Raw genomic sequence first — 21,289 nt, 5'->3', positions numbered from 1 at the left:
GCCAATTTCCCCATTTTCTCTGTGTAATAATCATGGCAGCAGCCCCTGCATGTCTGGTGTCAGCATTTGTATGAAACAAAGCTGGGAAAACATTCTACTGCTATAGAAAGTGATACAAGTAATTGTCCTAGTTCAGTTTTGTCATTGACACTGACTTTGAAATTCCAGTGTCCTTCCTCCCCTTAGTAAGGCAAAGTTTTTGAGGTCAGCATGAGCAAGGTTTTAAAACCCACGGACACATTCCATGGAATACACTTCTGCTGAAGCAATCTGGTTAAACAACCTTTTCTGGATTACAAACAATATTGCAGAGCCATTGCTATAATCTTAGCTAGAGCCCCTGTGTTTGTTGACATGTTAAAGAACATGGCTTGCACTTGGATTAAATTCAGAATGTTTTGTAGATCATCAGCAGTGATCCAATGCAAACATACTGATATCAGCAGGAACAGTCCTGTTGATGTCAGATTCTTGAAAGAAGAATTGTAGAGTTGCCTAAAAGTTGCATTACATGACAAGTTAAATAAGTCAAGACAGTATTAACATATCTTGCATATTTATATAATTTACTTCCATATATTAGCATGTTCTTTGTACAATTTATATACTCTGACTCTACGCTGTCTCATCAGCTTTGTAGCTCACAAAGACTGGTAAGTCTAATCCTTTTAATTTTTAAGGAGAGGAATTCCCTACATGGAAAAAGGAACTGAAAATTTTCTCCCAATATCTTACTCAAAAATGTCTAATTTTTTTAATTATAGCTTTTTGTTGTTTATTGATCTCTTTGCAGCCATGTAGAACTTCCTTTCTACTGGCAGATAATAAGGCCTAATCTGAAATCATTAATACCAGAAGAAACCTCATACTTCGTGAAGCTCAAATACAGTCAAGACACAGCATCAGCCTTCTCCCTAAATCCTGAACAGGGAGTTTTGCTTCCCCGTGCTGATCATGAGTTTATTCTCACTTACGCTCCACAGGAGGTATGGCTTGTAATTCCTTCCTATCTACAAACTCCAGCTGTGTATTTTTATGCAAGTCATAAAATCCTTGCTGTGCAGCTTTCTGAATTAAATTTAATTAGCTGGTACTATGCTCTGATAAACAGTGTTCAAAATGTAGAAAGTTACTAAAAGAAAACATGTTTTGACTGCAAAATGTGAGGCAGTTTCTGATCTCATGTCATTTCTGGTACTGATTGGACACAATTAATTTTACAGTGAAACTTTGGACACATCCATGTAGCTACAGCTGTGCTGGCTGGTAAAGTTATCACTCTCACATTACCAGCTTCTCCACAATCTCCTGACCCTTCATAGAATGGTTTGGGTTGGAAGGGACCCCAAAGATCATCTAGTTCCAACCGCCCTGCCACGGGCAGGGACACCTTCCACTAGAGTAGGTTGCTCCAAGCCCCATCCAACCTGGCCTTGAACACTGCCAGGGAGGGGGCAGCCACAGCTTCTCTGGGCAACCTGTTCCAGTGTCTCACCACCCTCACAGCAAAGAATTTCTTCCTAATATCTAATCTAAATCTCCCCTCTTCCAGTTTAAAACCGTTACCCCTCATCCTGTCACTCCACGCCCTTGTAAAAAGTCCCTCTCCCACTTTCCTGTAGCCCCTTCAGGTACTGGAAGGTGCTAGAAGGTCTCCCTGGAGCCTTCTCTCTTCCAGGCTAAACAGCCCCAACTCTCTCAGCCTGTCTTCATAGGAGAGGTTCTTCAGCCCTCTGATCATCTTCATGGCCCTCTTCTGGACTCGCTCCAATTTCTCATCTGCTGAGTAAGCTGCTTTGGGGATGTGCCCCATACCTACTGCAGCCTAAACAAGTTTGGGTAGGAAACAGTGACTATTTAAACTGTTTCCAGCTGTAGCTTTTTTTTGGGCTAAAATGGGTCCTATGAACAGCTGTGTGGTAAATTAAGGGACTAGTAGTATCCTTTGGCAGAGAAATGATGGTATACAGCTGTGGATAAAGAGGAGTGAAATGATGTTTGAATGTGGCTGTACTAGCAACTGTTGTCTTAGTTTCTGCTCTGCTGTCTCTGTAAATAAGGAGCATGAGCTCATTGTATTTAAAGAAACTCAATCCAAAGTAAGCCCAAGAGTGGGAATATCCCGTGCTGTGGTGATTGACAGACATAGGAATACCTGAAATCAGTGTGGAAGATAAACTGTTTTTTTAAAATACTTTAATTAATTAATGGAAAAATATATTGAATTAACATATACACTTAAATTAATATCTCTCTACAAACAAATGAATTTTTTGCAAAGCCCTCCAGATTTAATGCCTGCTTCTGTGTTTCCTTTTTTTCCCCCCCATTAGAATAGAGAAGGCATCCTCTTTTCCCATGACGGAAAAGTAGTGTTTCTTACTCAAAATCAGACTGATGGTCAATTAAGCTAAATACCCTGGAGCGCTTAGAAGAAACTTTAAGTTAGTACAGCAGTACTGATCTTAATTTGGGGAGCCTTTGCAGATGCGTGTGTGTAGTATGCAATATACTAGGGAAATAATAACAGGCATGACAAAAATGAGTATTTTTCTTGGAACCATACACCATGAGATCAGAATCTGGCTTCATATTTTGCAGTCAAACATGTTTTCTTTTAGTAACTCTAGAGTTTGAATATTGTTTATCAGAGCTTAGTACTCGGATGATGATAGTTCATCCTTTAAATGTAAACTACTTTTTCATCTTTTTCTAATCCTCAACATAACTGATTACTAGACATTAAATCCTCTCCTTCTTCATCTGTGTAGCTGAAGAGTTACCACAGAGTGATTCAGATGGTACTGAGGGACATCCCAGAATCTCCTTGGTAAGCTGAGAAACAGTATTTCCCAGTAAGATGTGTAGCCCCATTTTAGCTATGCTATTACATTACATTACTGGGATTTGTTATCTTTCTAGTGATAATGGACTGACAATTATAAAGGATTTTATCTGCACAACTAATAGCAGCAAAAAGTGTCTCTGTGAACTTCCCTGAAGTTCCATATCTGAAAATATGCCTTAGCCCTAGCTAAGATACTACTGTCATTTTGTCTGTTCATTTCTCAGGTTTTCTGCTGAGATTTCCAGCAGGTTTTCCTGTTATTACTGTTTGTCACAGCAGTCTATGACTTACATACTTGTTCGTGAACAGACTGGGACGACTGGAGTACTTTAAAGAACCACTGGAAGTTTTCCAGTTTTTAATTGTCCCCAACCTGAGCTAGTTGCACACTGGCAGTCTGTAGCTGAGAAACTTTTGATGATTTTCAGTCTTGATCTGGCAATTACAAGATGGTATCCAGTTTAAACACCAGTTTAAATTGCTTAATAATTGTACCATATTTCCTCCCACAGTTTAGTAAAAGAGAGGATGCTTCAAAACATCCCAGAATACAAAGGAAAGGATGTAATAGCACTGGAAATAGAAGTTAAAGGATCAACAGAACCGTTTCAGCTTCTTCTGGAACCATATGCCATTATTATCCCTGGAGAAAATTTTATTGGTGTAAATGTCAGAAAAACATTTAAGGTTTGTTTGCTTTTGACTTCATTGTTACCATGTGCTATCACTGGATGTCATAGGTGTATTAGAAGATACCAGATGATCCATGTTATTTTAGATTTTCTTAAATGAGGCCGTGACTCCAGGAGGGTCTGTACTGAAATCCCCTAGCAAGCCTCCTTAGCCCTACACTCCAGGCAGCAGGCTTTGTTCTTTTTTCATCTCTCAAATTTAATACCACAGTGTTTTACCCTTCTAAATGTTTTTCTGGGTCACTAGCCTGTTGCTTATCACTTTGTCGCTCCTGTAGTGTAAAAGTTTTCCAGGTGGAAGGAATAGCCAATGGATGATTAATTACTTCATAAGAGAAGTGGTTTAATCAAAGGACTACAGCAAGCACAGAAGAGCGACAGAAGTCACACATACTGCAGCTTACTAGACCTTATTCTTTCCTGCAGGTTCTGATAATTTCGGTTTGACCATTATGGGACAGACTGCTGCAACTGTCCCCTCAGCGTCCTCTTCACTATAGATCAGGATCCTTCTGATCTTAGACTAACTTTGGAAAAATAGGCCTCTTAGCAAGAGCCAGGCAGGAAGACATTTCCCAGTTAATGGTCTTTCCATTTTTCCCTAAAGATACTGCTAATCAGTGTTTAGTTTTATGCTTTCTCTTCCTAGAAGTTCTTTTTCAGCTTAAGACAGCCATTTCATACTTTCCAGTAATCCAGTATAGCTACACGTGTGGTATAGGTAATTAAGTTGCTTACTGATGACATAATGACATTCCTCACAGTTTCCAAATATTTAGTCTTAAAAAGATAAGAACTTGAACTGTGCTTAAAGATAATTGTGCTTCAGAGAACAAAGTTATTTTCTGTAGTTAAGAAATAATGTCTGAATAGATCTGAAGAGCAGGCCAAAGATCACAAGAGCTTACATCTCCCTCACAAATAAATCCTTTGGTAAAAAAAGGCTGCTCTCAAAACAAGGATTTGAAGTTTAAGCTTTGAAAGTTCGTAACATTTTTTAAAAATGGGGAAAAAGTTTAAAAGGCTTCAAATGTGATAATGTTCTTGGAAAGAATGGTTAGGGGATTGCCTTCAAATTTCAGAAAACACCTTCACCTGTGTGAAGATAGCCACTGTGTTAAATAATATATAATCTGACTAAATGTAGTGCTTTCAGCACAGCATAAATCTCCACATCTGAGCTGCCTGTGCTAAGCTTTCGTTACAGTCCTCAGAGATCTCGTTGGCAGCAACCAGGGAGTGATTCATCTCATCCTATAGGCTAAAATAGGTCGGAGGAATTGCTCCCATCACTCTCTAATTGGCTTTATTTTCAGAGAATCCTAGGAGGTGAGGTCAGGTGTAGCTCTTGCATCTGTTTTGCAGACACCTGAAATCCCATCAGGTGAATCCCACTTCTTGTCCTTGTTTTATATCACAGAGGAGAAAGGAAAGGGAGGACACAGCATTATCATGAAAATAACTGTAGTTAGTGTGTGGTAGTGGGTTAATACTGTTCAAGTCAGAGGTTAGATGAAGTTCTGTGCCTTTGCACTCTTACCGTGCTCAATTTATTTCAAGATTCAGCTGAAGATACAGGATGTTGTAGCTAGTTTCAAGGTATGTTAGTAGGTTGTAATATTTAGTGGTGATCAGGGTATGGTTAGAGTTTGCAAAGCATGTGATGTAAGACTTGCAATACTTAGTTTGCAGTGCATCAGTGCTCTCAGCAAATTGGCTTGTTGCTATGAAAGCTTCAAGTGCATTAATTGTCTCTTTGATTTTAATTGTTTTAGATGTGGAATAACAGCAAATCATTGGTCAAGTACACATGGGAGAAAATCGTTCCCTGTGACATCATGGAAGTTGAACCTCATACTGGCATCATAGGTAAAGTTTCTGTGACTTGCAAGCATCAGTTAATGATAGAAATATTTAAACTGGTATGAGTGGAAGAGAAAAGTCACGGAGCACCATAATGAAAGCTACGAAAGAAGACCTGATCCCCAGCCAACAGGAGACTTAATTTGGTTCCAGGAGTTACAGTAACAGGCTCACAGCAGGTGGTTTCTTTGCAAAATGGTGAGACAGGACCCTGAATTTTTCTTTTCTAGATATGAATAAATGCTGTGAATTTCAACTGACAATTACTGGAAGCAAACCTGGGTGCATCAGCCATAACCTGCAGTGTAATATTGAACGCTGCCCAGAGCCAGTTATACTGCATGTTGAGGCTGCTTTTAAGGTAAGGAACAGTTCAGTGTTGCGGGATGATTAGCTGTGGGGCCTGGCTATTGTCCATTTAAAGCTTTTTGCCTCTTAAAAGCCTGACAAATCTAAAGCAGTTACAAACAGGAGGTATTTTTGCTGTCTATTGAGTCAATGTTGATACTCCCATGACAATAAGATTTTTTCTGTATTAGATGCAATGCATTTGCTTTCTGGTATTCTCTGTGAAATTGAACATTAATCTTAGCTAATGTATGCTGCTTAATTAGGCAGTTTTGGCAGAAGTGTCCATTCTGACATCTGTTTCCTGGTGTCCCAGGGTCCACTTCTTTGTATTGATGTTCCATCACTCCACTTAGGTTTGCTTAAGCAGGGTGAGAGTGTGTTCAGAACCTTTGACATCAAAAACCTGTGTCAGCTGCCAGCACGATGGAGAATGCAAGAAAGCCAGGTTTGTCTAGCTGAAAGGAATGAAGAGGTAAGTCACTGCTGTAGCTGGCTATGCTCCCTCTTTAGCTATTTCTTCCTTATGCTGAGGACTTCTACTGTTCATTCCAGATATCAATAAGTTCTAATTTCTGTGACTTCTTGTGAAACTGGTTCTGCACAGTTCCAGAAGTGCACAAGTTCTTTTGAGATCAAATGCTTCTTTGCAATTTTTCTGTTTCCATTTATTACAAATCCCCTGTGAGCCTGATCCAGAGACATGAAGTATTTACTGTATGACAGTAATTTCATCTGCTGCTGATCTAAATAAGGAGGCAAGGTTTTATCAGACCTGAGGCTGCTAAACACTCCCCCCATGCACCCACATCAGCATTTTGGACAAGAATCTCAGTACCTACTGAATTGGGTCTTTTGGCTTTAAATAATAGCTTTGAAACATGCAGGTGTCTCCCAAAATGGCTTCTTACCACAATGACTATTAAAACTGTTGTTTAATATTATGTAGGCTGTGATGTGTCAAATGCAGTCCACTCCAGTCTTTTACTTCAGAGCTCATTCCATCATTTCATATGAAGTAACTAAAGCAGCTTGGAGGTAATACTGACGGCAAAGGATTGAGTGAGAGCTGCTATCTGCAGACCATCACATATTCTTAAATTTTTTTTTAAAAAAAAAAAAGACAAAACACTTATTTTTACTATTTGTGGCACACAGTGGGCTTTGTAGCTAGATTTCTCCTTGGTGTTATGCATTAAAGGGAAGTGAGGAAATCCGGACTCTGGGGTAAGTGCTTTTTGTTGTAATGAAAGGCCAAATTCTGCCTGTAGGGCTCTTTACATAATTACCCATTCACGGAATTGAGTTCACTTTTTTCATGGCAAAATTGGTCTAAATGCTGTTCTGATGTTCTGTTTTCTGGCCAGACTGTCAGTTTTGCAACAGAGAGAGGAGCATGTTAAGCAGGAGCTTTCCATTGACCATCAGGAGATGGAACCCTGCGAGAAGTTTTACTGTACCCCTATGAGTTCTTGAGCTCTGTTTTCTTCATACCATGTAGATACCTCACCAACTTTGGGTGAAAGCTGAGGGCAAAAAGAAAAGATTTATGAGTGGTGGTTATGGCAGCCTTGCCAAACAGTTGTGTGTGTGTATGTCTATCCCTTTTCCCTCAGAACAATTATAATCAGAAGTGCCTGATTAGGGATAGGGGTGCCCTGGAGGACATCCTGTCCTCACAGTCTGCAAGCCCTTACTTCTCACTGTTATTCCTTCGTCCCCTGCCATTCCCAACAATTCCCAGAACCCCAGAGAGATTTTAGACTTAATCTCTTGAATCTGTAACCCCAGAACCCATTCATATCCCAGGGAAGATCATAGATCAAGTGCTCCATTCCTCCTGCATAAGAGCTACCCCTTTTCTTTCCTGAACTTCTCCAGCCACCACACCACACTTGTGCTCTTTCTGATTCACTCCTCCAGCCCTCCTTTCTCAACCTTCTGTCCGAGAATCTCCTGAGTTTGTGGCACCTTGCAGAGCTGCTGCTCACCCCCTCCCCTTGGGAGAAGACGCTGCTACTGCTGTTGACTGCTTCTCCTTCACATTCCCCCTCACTCCAAGCACAGGCATCCCTGGTATGACCTTGGCTCTGACTACCCTTCTCTTAGGTCGTTGCCTTTTTATTAGCTGTCCCCATAGAAGCAAAGTCCTGCCTCCTTGTCTAAACAGGTTTTCACAAAGCTAGCACTGTACTTACTGAACTCAACCCAGGTGGGACTCCGGGGCAGAGGGAAAGGACATCTTTGAGGAAAAACTAGGGACATGCAAGTCCTAATCAGATTGTGTGGCTTCAGCATTTTACACTTGCTTTGCAGGCATCAAAGAAATTTCTGCTTCCTCTCTCCTCTCCTAGGTATCTCCCTTTACCATTCAGCCATCTGCTGGAGAAATACCTCCTTTGGGTATATGCAGCGTGTCAGTTCAGTTCACATCATTGCTGTGCCAGCGTCTCCAGACAGTATTAGAACTAGAGGTAGAAAACGGAGAAGGAAGGTAAGGGGGAAAAGTGGCATTCTGCTTTGTTTTTTCCTGAGATTCACGTGTGAGTTTCACTTTAGGTAGTTTTATCTCCTAAAACAAAAATATGTAGCAGGAACTCAGAGTGGGGTTGTGTAACCTATCAATGAACTATCCAATCACTAATATTGCTAAACAAACATAATCATCATTCTTTCCAGCATGCTGTTGTATGTCTGGCACATTTCATTAACGATAACAATAGACCATCTGTGTGTTTATTTCCAGTCATCTTCCTGTTTTTGTTGAAGTTCAGACCCCCCAAGCGTGCCTGATATCTAGTCATCTAGTATTCACTGAAATTTATACTGGAGTTCCTGCCAAAGCAACCAGCAAACTTTTTAACCAGTCACTGCTGCCAGCAAAATACTTATGGGGAAAGGTAAATGCACTTCTAATGGACGGAGAGTACAGCAGGGATGGAAATTGTAGTTTCTATCAAAATGCAAACTACTCTTAAAAGCTTTTCTGATTTATCCTTTAAGTAGTGATTCCTGTTTACTGGCTTATGAGCAAGACTTCATCTTGAGACCAGCCTTGAAAAGATAAACTACTAGTTGATTTTAATATGCTCTTACTGTCTGTGGATCATCCCCAGGAAAATGAGTGGGCAGAGATGTGAGGGGAAGTAGGATGTAAGCTACCAGAGTATTAAACACAGTACCTTGGCAGTTTAGGGTTTGTATTTAATTCAGTAGAGCAAAGAAACAATGGTGCTTTTGAATTGTGTCTAAATTTTGCTTAAATTTTACCTTCTGGGTGGGATTCAGCTCATAGATCAGGACCCTAAATTTAATGTCAGTATGTAAACTGTGGTCTGAACTCTCTTTTCAGTCCATGGAAATCTGAGCAGGAAGTAAGTCACTAGAATATATATGTCTAGTGTGTTGTTGTGGGTGCTGTAGATTGTTCTTCCTCACCTCCGGCGTCACTCAAGAAGTGCAGTCTCTTGTAAGTCCTGTCACACCAGCCAGCCACACTTGTATGGCTTGGCTACCCTATGGGCCTGTGTTTAGACAGCTGAATCCTACCCCATCTATACAGTCAATGAACTCCAGAGAAGTATTCAGCTCCTCCTAAAATGGACCTACTTTGGTCTGCAGCATGCTCTCTAGCACATACTAACTGGATGTCTGTTGGCTACAATGGGAGTGTAGACGCCCACTACGCACACGATCAGGTTAATTAGCCTGTAAGCTGAATCCTACTGTCAGTGCCTTGGTCATTCAGATCTACTCTGACATCCAGTTCGGTTGCCTACATAAAAGCATTCAGTGCCCTCTGAGATGTCCTTAGGTGCCTAAGACATCCTAACTGAGTGTGTGGATGATATAGGACCTATGGGAAAATGTTTTGGTACAGCTGGAGCCTAGGAGGGATATCCACAGCATTTTACGTGGTATCTGATGTTTGTATGTGAGCAACCAAGTTGAACCCCTGGCTTCAAGCCATGTGCATTTAGTCAATTAGGGAAGGTGCCAACACCAGGAGTGTCTCTGTAGGTGACCTCTGTAGTCACTGGAGATAAATATGGCACCTGTATGATCCTGCTCCCATATCAGATAGGTTGACTTAACCCTGGAAAGGCTTGTGACTGTGGAAGGGACTGTGTCACTGTGACAGTGACTCTGCTCCCTGCCCAGATGCCTCAGTTGGGCACCTGAAGTCATTTAGAATGAATGTAACATGAGGATCTTATCAATTGTAAAGCAAGCCTCACCTCAACAAACTGTGTGTGTTGCTACCTGAAAGTGCCCTAAACCTTAGAATAACTCTGTTTTTAGAATTCTCTTTGATCTGAAGAGAAAATCTGAAAGAACCAGTGTTAATGAATTAGGAGTTAACTGAATGTGTGTCCCTTCTGTTCGGCAGCTCATTGGAAGTCAGGCAGCTTTCTGCTCCGCCGCTGTCTCCCCAGCCAGTGGCACCATAGGCCCAAATGAAGAAAAAGAATTCTGCCTAGAGCTGTCAGCTAACATCACGGTAAGTTTAAAAGCTGATGCAATTTTATCAAAACAGCAATGTTGGCATTCTTATCTCACTTCCATCTGGCAAAAGGAAGGATTTTTATATACAAAACATGATGCTCTTTTTTTTCCATACAGTATCTCTGAAATTGCTTTGCTTTAGAGGTAACCATGGTTGAAGGCAAGAATTAAATCAGTCCACATGGTGTGCAATTCTCTACCCTGCCTCTTTGTTTCCCAGCTGTTCTTGTTTTCTTTCTTTTTTGAAAGCCTACTCAATTACTCTTAACGCTTATCACTTTTTTTTTAGAGCATACAGATCCTCACTGGGGATTATCCCAAATGAAATGTAGCAGACTGGCATACATAGTATACATTTGGTTTTCTGAGTGCAACTGCGTTCATGACGTTTTGATTTTTGAAAACTTAAAAGGGGCTGATGGGACTGAGAATCTGCAACATAGGGTGTAGACTGCAGAGTTTACAAACTTCGGGAATTCAGCCATAGACCTTCTAGGGCCATTCAAACAGCTGATTTACTTCAACTAAATAAAGGATCTTCCTATAGATGTGGTGTACTAGTTCCCATTACAGTCACTGGAGACCTAAGTTTCATTTATTTGATTAAAAGTCAGTGTTCAAGAGGTGCCCTGGAAGATACCCATCTATGTCTGGCATATGTGGCACAGGATCCCAGTAAACTTGAGCTTTCTTTATGGAAGGCTGGAAGCTCAACAGGACACATTGGACATCTGAAAGGGCACTTTTGCATGTGGCTGGGGAACTGAATGCCATCCGAACCACCTACAAGAAAGGCTGCCTGCATCGTAGGTGAGCTAGATGCCCAAGTACCGTTAATGAATCAGTGGAGATTCAGCGCTCATATTTGGAGTTCACCTTTATAGATGAACTCAAGGGCTCTGTGGCGGGTTGGCCATGGATGGATGCCAGGTGCCCACCAAAGCTTCTCTATCATTCCTTTCCTCAGCTGGACAGGGAAGAGAAAATATAACGAAAGGCTCGTGGGTTGACATAAAGGCAGGGAGAGATCATTCACCAATTACAGTCACAGGCAAAACAGACTCGACTTGGGGAAATTACTCTAATTTATTACCAATCAAAATCAGTGTAGGATAATGAGAAAATAAAAAGTAAATCTTAAAACACCTTTCCTCCACCCCTCCCTTCTTCCCAGGCTTAACTTTACTCCTGAATTCTCTACCTCCTCCCTCCGAGCGGTGCAGGGGGACTGGGAATGGCAGTTGTGGTCAGTTCATCACACATTGTCTCTGCCACTTCCTTCTCCTCAGGGAGAGGGCTCCTTACACTCTCCCCCTGCTCCAGTGTGGGGTCCCTCCCATGGGAGACAGTCCTACATGTACTTCTCCAATGAGTCCCTTCCCACGGGCTGCAGTTCTTCACGAACTGCTCCAGCATGGGTCCCTTCCATGGGGTGCAGTCCTTCAGGAACAGACTGCTCCAGCGTGGGTCCCCCACAGAGTCACAGGTCCTGCCAGCAAACCTGCTCCAGCATGGGCTCCTGTCTTCACAGGGCCACAGGTCCTGCCAGGAGCCTGCTGCAGTGTGGGCTTCCTATGGGGTCACAGCCTCCTTGGGGCATCCACCTGATCTGGCATGGGGTCCTCCATGGGCTGCAGGTGGATATCTGCTCCACTGTGGACCTCCATGGGCTGCAGGGGGACAGCCTGCCTCACCATGGTCTTCATCATGGGCTGCAGGGGAATCTCTGCTCTGGCACCTGGAACACCTCCTCCCGCTCCTTCTTCACTGACTTTGGTGCCTGCAGAGGTGTTTCTCTCACATATTCTCACTTGTCTCTTCTGACTGCTAATGGTGTGGCACAATTTTTTTCTCCACCTTCTTAAGTATGTTATCACAGAGGCACTACCACCATCGCTGGTGGGCTCAGCGTTGGCCAGCGGCGGGTCTGTCTTGGAGCTGGCTGGCATTGGCTCTGTCGGACATAGGGGAAGCTTCTAGCAGCTTCTCACAGAAGCCACCCCGTAGCTGCCCCCCCAACCATCAAAACCTTGCCATGCAAACCCAATACAGGCTCATATTTAGACAGTGACATGTAGAAGTCTGAATCTGGAGCTGAATCCCAGTCTATCATTTTATGTAGGATGCACCAATTCATGTATTGATAAGGCAAAAAAGTGTTGAATTAGCCAGAGTACTGGTGTAACTGGGCCACATAATTCATCTTACAAGTCCTGCTTTAAACCCAGGTAGAAATAAAATCTTGGTTTTGGAAGATTATTTGAGCATGACTAGAAGTGATTAATGCTTAGAGCTTCAACACTTGCAGTATAGAAAGTGTGTGAAAAATCACTAATAGAGCAATTTTAGTCTTATAGACTGATGTGAGTACAAAGCCAAGAAACAGCCACAAATTTTTACTTTGGTACTGCCTTCTAAGCAAATCTGATGCTGGCAGAGAATGCACTTAAAACAACTCAGAGAAATTTTTCAAGACTCTATTGTAGTTCTGGTCTTAGTCCAGTGAGGTTTATTCATGTTTTCTACGTAAACTTCTCAATGAGGCTGCCTTTCCTCTGTGATGTTTGCTTCATTCACGAGGAAACTTGACTCTTCTCCTTTCAGGGTGAGCTGAAAGACCTTGCCCTTTCCTGTAGCATAGAAGACATGATTGAACCCCTCTTTCTGAGCATTTCTGGAGAAGTGAAAGGACTGCATGTCAGCTACTCGGTACCTTGTGACAGTGGAGTTGCCAGGTAAATCAAGGGTTTACCCCTGAACTGAACAAAAATTACTTCTCCCTAAAGCCAAAAATACAATAGAGAGGGGAAAAAGCCCTACTTACCTATGTAAACCTCATTCCTCCTCCTGCTGTAGGCAGCAAGGACAGTAAAATGTGCTGGGACAATTCACTGAAGGTGCTTATGTGAAGAAAAAGTACTGGGTTTCCACCCTAGCCAAATTCAGCATCTTCATAAGCCCAAGAGAAGACTGAAGAAGAGCACTACTCCACTCCCACCATTGTTTGGCTGAAACAAATTAAATTAACAACTGTGAATTCATTAATTCATGAGCAACAAATTGGTGTGTAGTTAAGTGCACAGCAGTGAAACTCATGTTCATGTGTTGTGTCTGTTCTCCCTTGTGCTCCTGGCCCTTGTAACCTGCTGGTTGCCTTGATGCTTTTGTGTATAGAAAGCATGAAAAATTACCTTTCTCTCTGGTAACCAAAGTGTGGGACCTCACAAACTCACATGTTTGTGAGTAACAACTATTTTCTGGAATGCCAAAAATTTGCAAATTCAAGTCTTAGATGCTAATTTAGAATTACAGAACTATACCCAAGATCCTGTATTTTGGACCATTAAGTTTTATTGTTGTACTGTGAGACATGATATTAAAGAATTTTCTTTGACTTGTTATATCTGAACAATATTTATTTTATTCTTCTGATATGTAGCATAATTACCCTCTTTTGGAATATCCTTGTCTTTATATATTTTTCTATAAGTAAAAAATAGCTTTAATTTGGTAGGTTGGCATGCTATACATGATAAAAATTCAACCCCAAATAAATCCTCATGTGGATAGAAGTGAAAAAATGAAAAGCAGTAAATGCTGATGATAAAAATAATAGGCTGCATCGTCCTTTTACACTGGTCATCACAACCACATTGTATATTGCACGTTTTAAAATCTACTGATATTATCTGTGGCATAAGAAAATAAGACTGATGTTTTAATACTAGTGTAACTTTTTCTGACAGTGATGAAAGACAAACTTTACAAAGCCCATGTGATCTTCTTTTGGACTTTGGATCTGAAGTTGCATTCAAAGACATCGTAAAGCGTCAGCTGATTCTTACCAATCACACTGGAATCAATGCTCCATTCAAACTAGAAGCTGAGTATTTTACTGGCTATTCACTTACTCCAGAACAAGGAAACTGCCTGTAAGTCTTGCTTTTCTGCACAATGACTCAAATACTGATTTAGGTCTGGATTAAATCTGAAATCAAGACAGAGTGCCATTGCCTCTATCATGAGATGCACTTTCTGCAATGCTCTGGTGGGGTTTTTTTTAAGCTCTTACTCCGACTGTGGTAGTGAAACCTGCTGGTGAGGTTTCCTGCAGAAACAAATAGCTTGCAATGCAAGGGTGGAAGATTTAGATGGTGTAAATGGCAAAACACTGTTGTTGCCAATGAACGTAAGCTGGTTTACACCGGCCGAGGCTCTGTTGTGTTAGATTGGACACAGAGTCTTACAACTCTCAAGTCGATTCACTCTGAAGGATATTACTTCCTTCTTTAAGTTATAATGGTTACTAATTTGGGAGTCAGGTAGAGCTGGTACTTTACCAGAGTCCTGCTCATTTCACAGAAATGTCATCGTGATTTTTTTTATTTTTTCAAGCTCCTCAAGCTACGTGGTTAAAAGAAGAGTCACACAACATGCAGCCAGAAGAGCACAGTCAGGTATGAGAACAGCTGTTAATCCTCTCAGTGGAGAGAAGGCAAAAGACAACTGACTACCCTATTCAGCATTAAATGTGCCTGTCAGGCGCATCATTTCATTCGTGGAGTACCTGGCTAAGTCTGCACTGTTAAATGACTTAGTTACTCAGTTCATTCTTGAGTTTGAAAGCCCACATTGCATAAGCATTAGGTCAGTCTCTCTCTTCCCCCCTTGCTTATTTTTTCTCTCTCCCCACCACTCCTTTCTCTCCCCCCCTCTCTTTCTTTCCCTCTCTCTTTCCTCTTCTTCTTCTCAAAACAATTAGTTCAAAAAAAAAAGGGTGGTTCTGGTGATAGTTCACTCGCAGGATCACTCCTGCCACACAGTATAGGTGACATGCGTAACGTTTGGCTATTTCCGTCCTACACAGTCTTCCAATACCATTGCAGCAGGCTTTTCTCCCTCAAACCCTTTTATATACCTTCCCCACTGTGGAAAGCTACAGCACAGCCCATCTATCATTTCTGATGCGTTGTACTGAAAAATAATATTTGGAGCCACATGAGACCCATGGAGGGGGGAAATGGGAGCAAAATGCTATAAAGTGTTGATGTGTCTTCCGTATCCAAAATAAAACTTGGACATACTGGTACGTTGCCATAGTGTTTGGTATCTGTTACAAAGAGAGAGCTTTTCAGCTATTGAATTAGTACTGAAGATTGGAAAAATGCTTTTCTGACAGATTCCATGCAAGCTTATTGATTTAGAAGGCTAGGTGACTCAGAACGTGGAAAGGTTTCGCTCTTTGTAATTCATTCTTTGTGTTGAAGAGAATGCAGAGGTAAACAGGCAGCTGCTAATAGAATGATAACCAGTTAGCACAAATTCCAGCTTATTTTTCTCAAACTGAGGGTGTGTTTTTATGTAACCAATTAGTGCCTTGCATATCCCAAAGAGTCCTGGATCAGGTTGTTGGAAGGGAGTCCTTCTATGAAATAATCTCTGCAAAAACTAACTCTCAAAAACCAGGTTAAGACCCACTGCAGAAGGGAACTTGGGTAAAGTGGTATAAATGTGGGTTGTGTAAATGATCCCAGTTCTTTTTTGAACCAGTGAGGTTAGGCTGATTAACACCAGCTAAAAATACGGTCCTATACGTTCTTTGAAAGACTAACTTTTTTCCATTTCCTCAAAATTCATGAAATGCTTCTTTGCTGTGCTCCTGCAGAGTTTGCAGCAGCAGTGCTGTCTCATGGGAAGGGAGTAGCTTTCCATATACAACCTTCCACAGGAACTCTGAAAGCCTTCCAGCAGCTAATCATAGAAGTAACAGCTTACAACAACATGTGGGGAGAGTACTGGGATGATCTTGTCTGTAAGGTAGGTGGGGCTTTGGTTTTAAGTGGAGTATTGCTATGGCAGATTTTACACCAACTATATTTCCCAGATTCCTTTCTGTTAAAAACACTTTTTCAATTTGTTTGGACTTCTGTAAAAATTCAGGGTAGATACTGCTGTACTGCTACCTCCAACGACATGTAAGGAACAATTGTTTGCTCTTACAGTGCGTGGTTTAGTTTTGGGATAACAAGTTTATCCCTTGGGAGGTTTTCATGTGCCTTTAAAATGACTGGAGCAGTTTTGATTTAGAAAATCTGTTTGGTAGCTGGCCAGTGCAGTACTCTGCTCTACCAATACAATATATTGTGCTGTATGGAAAAGCCGCAGGGAAGCTCATGAACATATGAGGTATTACATTCTCCTGCTGAGAAGAGCTTTCGTTAGCATATGAATTAGGTGCTGTCAAAAGAAACTGATCAAAAATATTTGAAAATCCAATCAGTTTTCAAAACATAATCTTGTAACCCAGAGAACTGAGGTTTTATCTTGGTTCTAATAGCAAAAATTCATTTTTAATAGGTGGGAGACTTACAACCTAAATTAATTCCTATGCAAATGACCGTGAAAGGCTGTCCAATCTTCCTGCAGATGACAGGACCACCAACGGAGCAACCCATAATCAGGTATAGCTCAAAATACTGTCAGAGAAGTCAGACAATTAAATACCATTGGACTATACCCAACATACATGTTTGTTCCCACCTTTTTATGATATCACGAGAAGGTCAGCAAAGGGACTGTCAAGGTACAGTATCTGCTTCTATAACACCAATACATTTGTCTCTGCCAGCATAATTAGAAAAGAATCTGCATACAAGCCTTCTCAGGTGTACCAGCAATCACCGTTCTAGGCTTACAGTCATAGAAGTTCACCCAGTCCAGCCTCATCTGATTCTGTGGAGAGGGTAAATGGTATATGGTGGCAGTTCTTATCATCATCTGCAGTTCATTTCTCCCTGTCCATTTACCTGGACCATGAGAAATGAAGCCTCAAGGTAAACAGGGGCAGGGGAAGGTTTAAGCCCTCTCCTATGGTGAGTCACATCTGCACATCTGGGTAAGGGTTGGTTTATGGGGAGCGTGGCGCTACACACTCGGCCAGCTGCTATACAGCATGGCTGCTTCTTTCTGACTTCAGAGGAATTAGCATTGTGTGTCATACTGCAGCCAAGAGCATTTGCAATGTCAGCTCTGCAATGGGGCACAGAAAGTGGATTTAGCTATCCACCATAAAGCACCCTTCTGCACCTGGAAATCCGTGTCTGACATGGGTCGCTCCACTGCTGCGTAGCCAGAGCCTTTCACAAAAGCTGACATCACATGTTTATCCTGAAACGTCTGAGACAACTAAGAAAACTGGAGAAAAGAGACTGATGAAATAAAGCAATATTGTACTTCTCAGTATAGGCCATCCTTTACCTTGTAGCCACTCTTTAACAGGCTGCCAGTGCAGCCAGAGGTATTTCTACTTTTAAACAAATCTTTAATGATTTCAGACATTCACTTTTATTTTCTGCATGTACTGACAGCAAGGTTCCCCCCGTGCAGGTTTGGCATGCAAGTCTCTGGAGGGTCTCCTGTCTTTCGGAGGGTCAAGCTCAACAATCCCACTCCCTTTGGTAAGAATGACTTTAATACAGCAAACATTGACACTTGCATTGCACTCCTTGTGATAACGAAAATAGAAGAACCCATTAGCATGTTAATGAACAGGCCTATTTGTTTCCTAATCAAGATAGTTTTTGTAAAAATAATAATAGCATATAAGAGTGTCTAAGCTGTTTTCTAACTTAACTAGTACAGAACAATAATACATGTTGTCAGGTCTTTATTTGCATAGTAGCATTTATCATTATGGCATTACTGCCATGAATATTAGTTTGCCTTCTGTGGCAGTAAAGCAGGTAAGCTCCAGGCAGAGTGTAGTAGAATGTATGTAATTGACTCAATGTGGTGTTACTATGAAACTGCACATCCTACCCTGATGTGTCTGGGTTTTCATTCATTGAAATGATGGGAATTCGGGATTTGCTATCCTGTTTTTGTAAATCTCTCACAGCACTAAGCCTAGTCAATCAGATGTGCTACCTGCTCCTTGGTGGCATCATCTGGCTCTTCTGTGTTTAGTCTTTTTACCTCTTGAGTGAGATTTTAAGCTCTTCAGAGCAAAGGTCAATTACCTTTTTTTTTTTTTCCTAAATGCCACCAAATATATTTGTTTAACAAACAAAATACTCGTAATTTATTTTAATGTTATTAAAAGTATAGTTTAGGACCTAGAGAGTGGCCAAGCTATAATAAGAGCATAGCACACGTGGTCTTAAATCATTTTAGTTTACAGCAAACATGGAAAGCTTAAGATGTGCTTTAATACAAATCCAGTTGCTAGACACAAATTCATTACTTGATGTTCTGATTCTCTGGTACCAGCTAAGCTGAGAGTCTTCTCAGTGACCAGAAGTAATTGTCCTTTCTCCTTTTTTATTCAGACATCCGCCTGGACTGGCAAACTTACAACCAAGAGCAAGATGATAAAAAGCTGGTGGACCTGTTGATGTTCTTTGGAGACCCTTTTCCTCTTAAGGACACAGATGAAAATGAGACAGCATCAGTTGGTAGCACCTCGGAGTCAGAGATCGTGTTAGAGTTGGATCAAACTGCCATTCCCTGCGGAAGCGTTTATCCAGCTTCGCAAACCACAGATGAGGTCAGCTGTTAGTCTGTTTTTCATACTGCTGCTGAGATACATGATGGGTTTCTTGGCATGAAAGGTTGAAAACAATAACACGCGATAGAAATTGTAACTAAGAGCTGGATTGTTAAAAGAAATGTCAGCTCCTCTCACAGTTAAAAAGGCAATACATGGATAGATGGCTATTGGCATCAGCAATCAGTTTCTGGAATGAGCTATAAGCAAATAGCTCTTTAGCTTCTCCTTTTCTTAAAATTGTTAAAGAAGCTAATGAGATGATTTTTAAAATACTGTTATTGAAAAACTAATGCCATTTTTACATTAAAGCGTTACGTTTTTACATTAAAACTCCTTAATATGAGTCTACTTTTCTCATGGGTGCTTTATGGTGTCAATGTGTGCTGTAGGCAGGGAGCAGAATCTAACCTGCAAAGTTCAAATTGCCGTTAATGATATGGAGGTATTTATCCTGATGCTAAAGTTAGATTGGTTCTGTTCCCCTGATAGAATATGGTAACATCTATCACATCTGAAGTTTGATTATAGTATGGCAGTTTACTGTCTTGAAGGGCTGGGAGTGACAGGGAGAAGGTATCGTGCAGGGTTTGTATATTTCTCTGGCAACAGCTTTACAGAAAAGATATTAAAATCACATTTTCTCTGCTTCAGCTCAGAAGGCATAGTTGTTTTGAATACACCACTAACCTTTCTTGTGCAACGAGGAACATTATTGCCCTAGAGTGCTGGTTTCGATAATGGGCCGGAGATGTTACGGTTGAGTGCTTCTCCCGGTAGAACAGGACCCAAGCATGCACATTTTCCAAGGAGTTCAGGAGCAGTTTCAGGAAAGCAAACCTATGCGTGAAAAAATTCATGTACAGGACACATCCACATGTCCAGCTTTTGTGCCAGAAAGCAAGAAACTGGAGCTGGCCATGCTTACTGCCTAGTGCAGCAGTTCCCTGTGCGCTTCACTTGCATTCCTCCTTTGCAGCGTAACAGTTTTAACCATTCCCCACCCTTGTGTCCCTGCAGTCTTCAGACTCTGACAGTAAAGAGAAAGAAATCGTCACTCAAGAACCTACAATACAGGAAATTGTCTCTGTACTTATACGACCTCACGAAGGGATTCCTGCAGACAACCCCTACTCCATTACTCCAAGACAGATAGTAAGCTTTTACATTTTCTTTGTGCTTAGTTTTAGCATATTTTCTGCAGGACAACGGAGACAGAAGGAGCAGGAGGTAGCTTTGGTTTGGGGTAGAGACTACTAAACAGTGAAACAGTAGGCTGGAAGGCTTTGGGATCTTGAAGATGACCATGAGAAGAGTTTGCAAAATCAACAGAAAAAAGGAAGTGTCCCACCTACATTTGAGCAGTTAACTGATGACTGGAATTCAGTGTTCAGTTGTACTAGGCTCTCTAGAGTGGCATCTGTGGTCTTCTCACTTGGGTTGCCTTGGTGAAACGTGTGGCATTAGGTGGGAGGCATTCAGCCTGAAGCTTCAGAAGCATGTTAGTTAACTGGGGTAGCTTTGCTAAGAGGATGTGGCAGAGCTGGAAAGCAGGCTGCTGGGAAAGGGGTGCTCTGTAGACAACTCTCTTGGATAAACGGTTGTAACCCACAGTACTTCAAAAGTAACTGGTGCGAATAGGGGCCCCAGTGTCACAATTCCTTAGGAATAAGATAAAGCAAAGAGAGCACTGGGAAGATCTGAGTGCCAGGGTTGTCCAAAACATCAGTGTGTCAATTTTGATTCTTATTAGCAAGTTTTTTGCCAAAAGCTTTCAGTTACAAGTTAGACTGAGCTAAAGATTACAGAAAAGAAATAATTACAGCAATGGCATCTCAAAGCAATGAAGCCTACAGTCATCTCTGGGATGGTTGAGGCTGAGATAGCTCAGATAAACAAGTGCTTCATCATGGAGACAGCCTCTATTGGTTGTAGCCAGCAGCGAGCTCTGCCCATGTGGAATGGAGTTGATGCCTGCAGAGCCATTCAGGTATTCCTCTGCAGAAATGTTCTCCATGTCTCTACTGTTGCTCCAGGAAGGTCTGTTAGCTCAGGTGTTGTGCAGAACAGCTGGCCAGACCTGGCTTCAGTCCATGCCTGAGCAACTAAACTCTCTGTGATCACAATGCACAGACCCTGTAGCGTTGTAGGATGTGACAGAGCTTACTGTCTCTGCTCTGGCCCTCCTAGACCTTAGGCAGAGCTTTCTTATGCTCCTCACCACTCTGAGCAGGGGAAGACAGTGCAAGGAGAGCTCAGCTAGTTTTGCTTTTACTGAACGTAGGTCCAGCGAGACCAAATATCTCATCCTGTGATCACATGGAATTGGGGAGTTTGTGTCTGCACAGTGCTAGCCTGAAAAGCAGTACACGCCACGTGGCCCCTGAGCTTACAAACTCAGCTAGACATGAATTGGCTCTGTAGGGAAATGGCAAAGGCTTTTCTGCAGCAACAGCAGGATTTAACCATAACGTGCATAATACACCT

At 41.6% G+C, this 21,289-nt stretch overlaps 1 protein-coding gene across 1 annotated transcript in view; it reads left to right on the top strand.

Annotated features, from left to right (window-relative positions):
• Window positions 1–21,289, top strand: part of DLEC1 (DLEC1 cilia and flagella associated protein) — a 42,130-nt gene that overhangs the window by 13,100 nt on the left and 7,741 nt on the right. The window contains exons 14-30 of the mRNA XM_068405628.1: window positions 794–986; window positions 2,772–2,830; window positions 3,361–3,535; window positions 5,316–5,409; window positions 5,634–5,764; window positions 6,068–6,226; window positions 8,106–8,245; window positions 8,498–8,651; window positions 10,142–10,252; window positions 12,862–12,992; window positions 14,004–14,189; window positions 14,653–14,714; window positions 15,923–16,074; window positions 16,615–16,718; window positions 17,644–17,714; window positions 18,585–18,802; window positions 19,823–19,957. Of these exons, the coding sequence (XP_068261729.1) occupies window positions 794–986; window positions 2,772–2,830; window positions 3,361–3,535; window positions 5,316–5,409; window positions 5,634–5,764; window positions 6,068–6,226; window positions 8,106–8,245; window positions 8,498–8,651; window positions 10,142–10,252; window positions 12,862–12,992; window positions 14,004–14,189; window positions 14,653–14,714; window positions 15,923–16,074; window positions 16,615–16,718; window positions 17,644–17,714; window positions 18,585–18,802; window positions 19,823–19,957 (2,275 nt within the window). The remainder of the gene's footprint in view (window positions 1–793; window positions 987–2,771; window positions 2,831–3,360; window positions 3,536–5,315; window positions 5,410–5,633; window positions 5,765–6,067; window positions 6,227–8,105; window positions 8,246–8,497; window positions 8,652–10,141; window positions 10,253–12,861; window positions 12,993–14,003; window positions 14,190–14,652; window positions 14,715–15,922; window positions 16,075–16,614; window positions 16,719–17,643; window positions 17,715–18,584; window positions 18,803–19,822; window positions 19,958–21,289) is intronic.

This window comes from Nyctibius grandis, chromosome 7 (assembly GCF_013368605.1).
Source record: "Nyctibius grandis isolate bNycGra1 chromosome 7, bNycGra1.pri, whole genome shotgun sequence".
Classification (NCBI taxonomy): domain Eukaryota; kingdom Metazoa; phylum Chordata; class Aves; order Nyctibiiformes; family Nyctibiidae; genus Nyctibius; species Nyctibius grandis.
The sequence above is the reverse complement of the archived record's forward strand: the minus strand, read 5'-3'. Positions and strand labels throughout refer to the sequence as shown.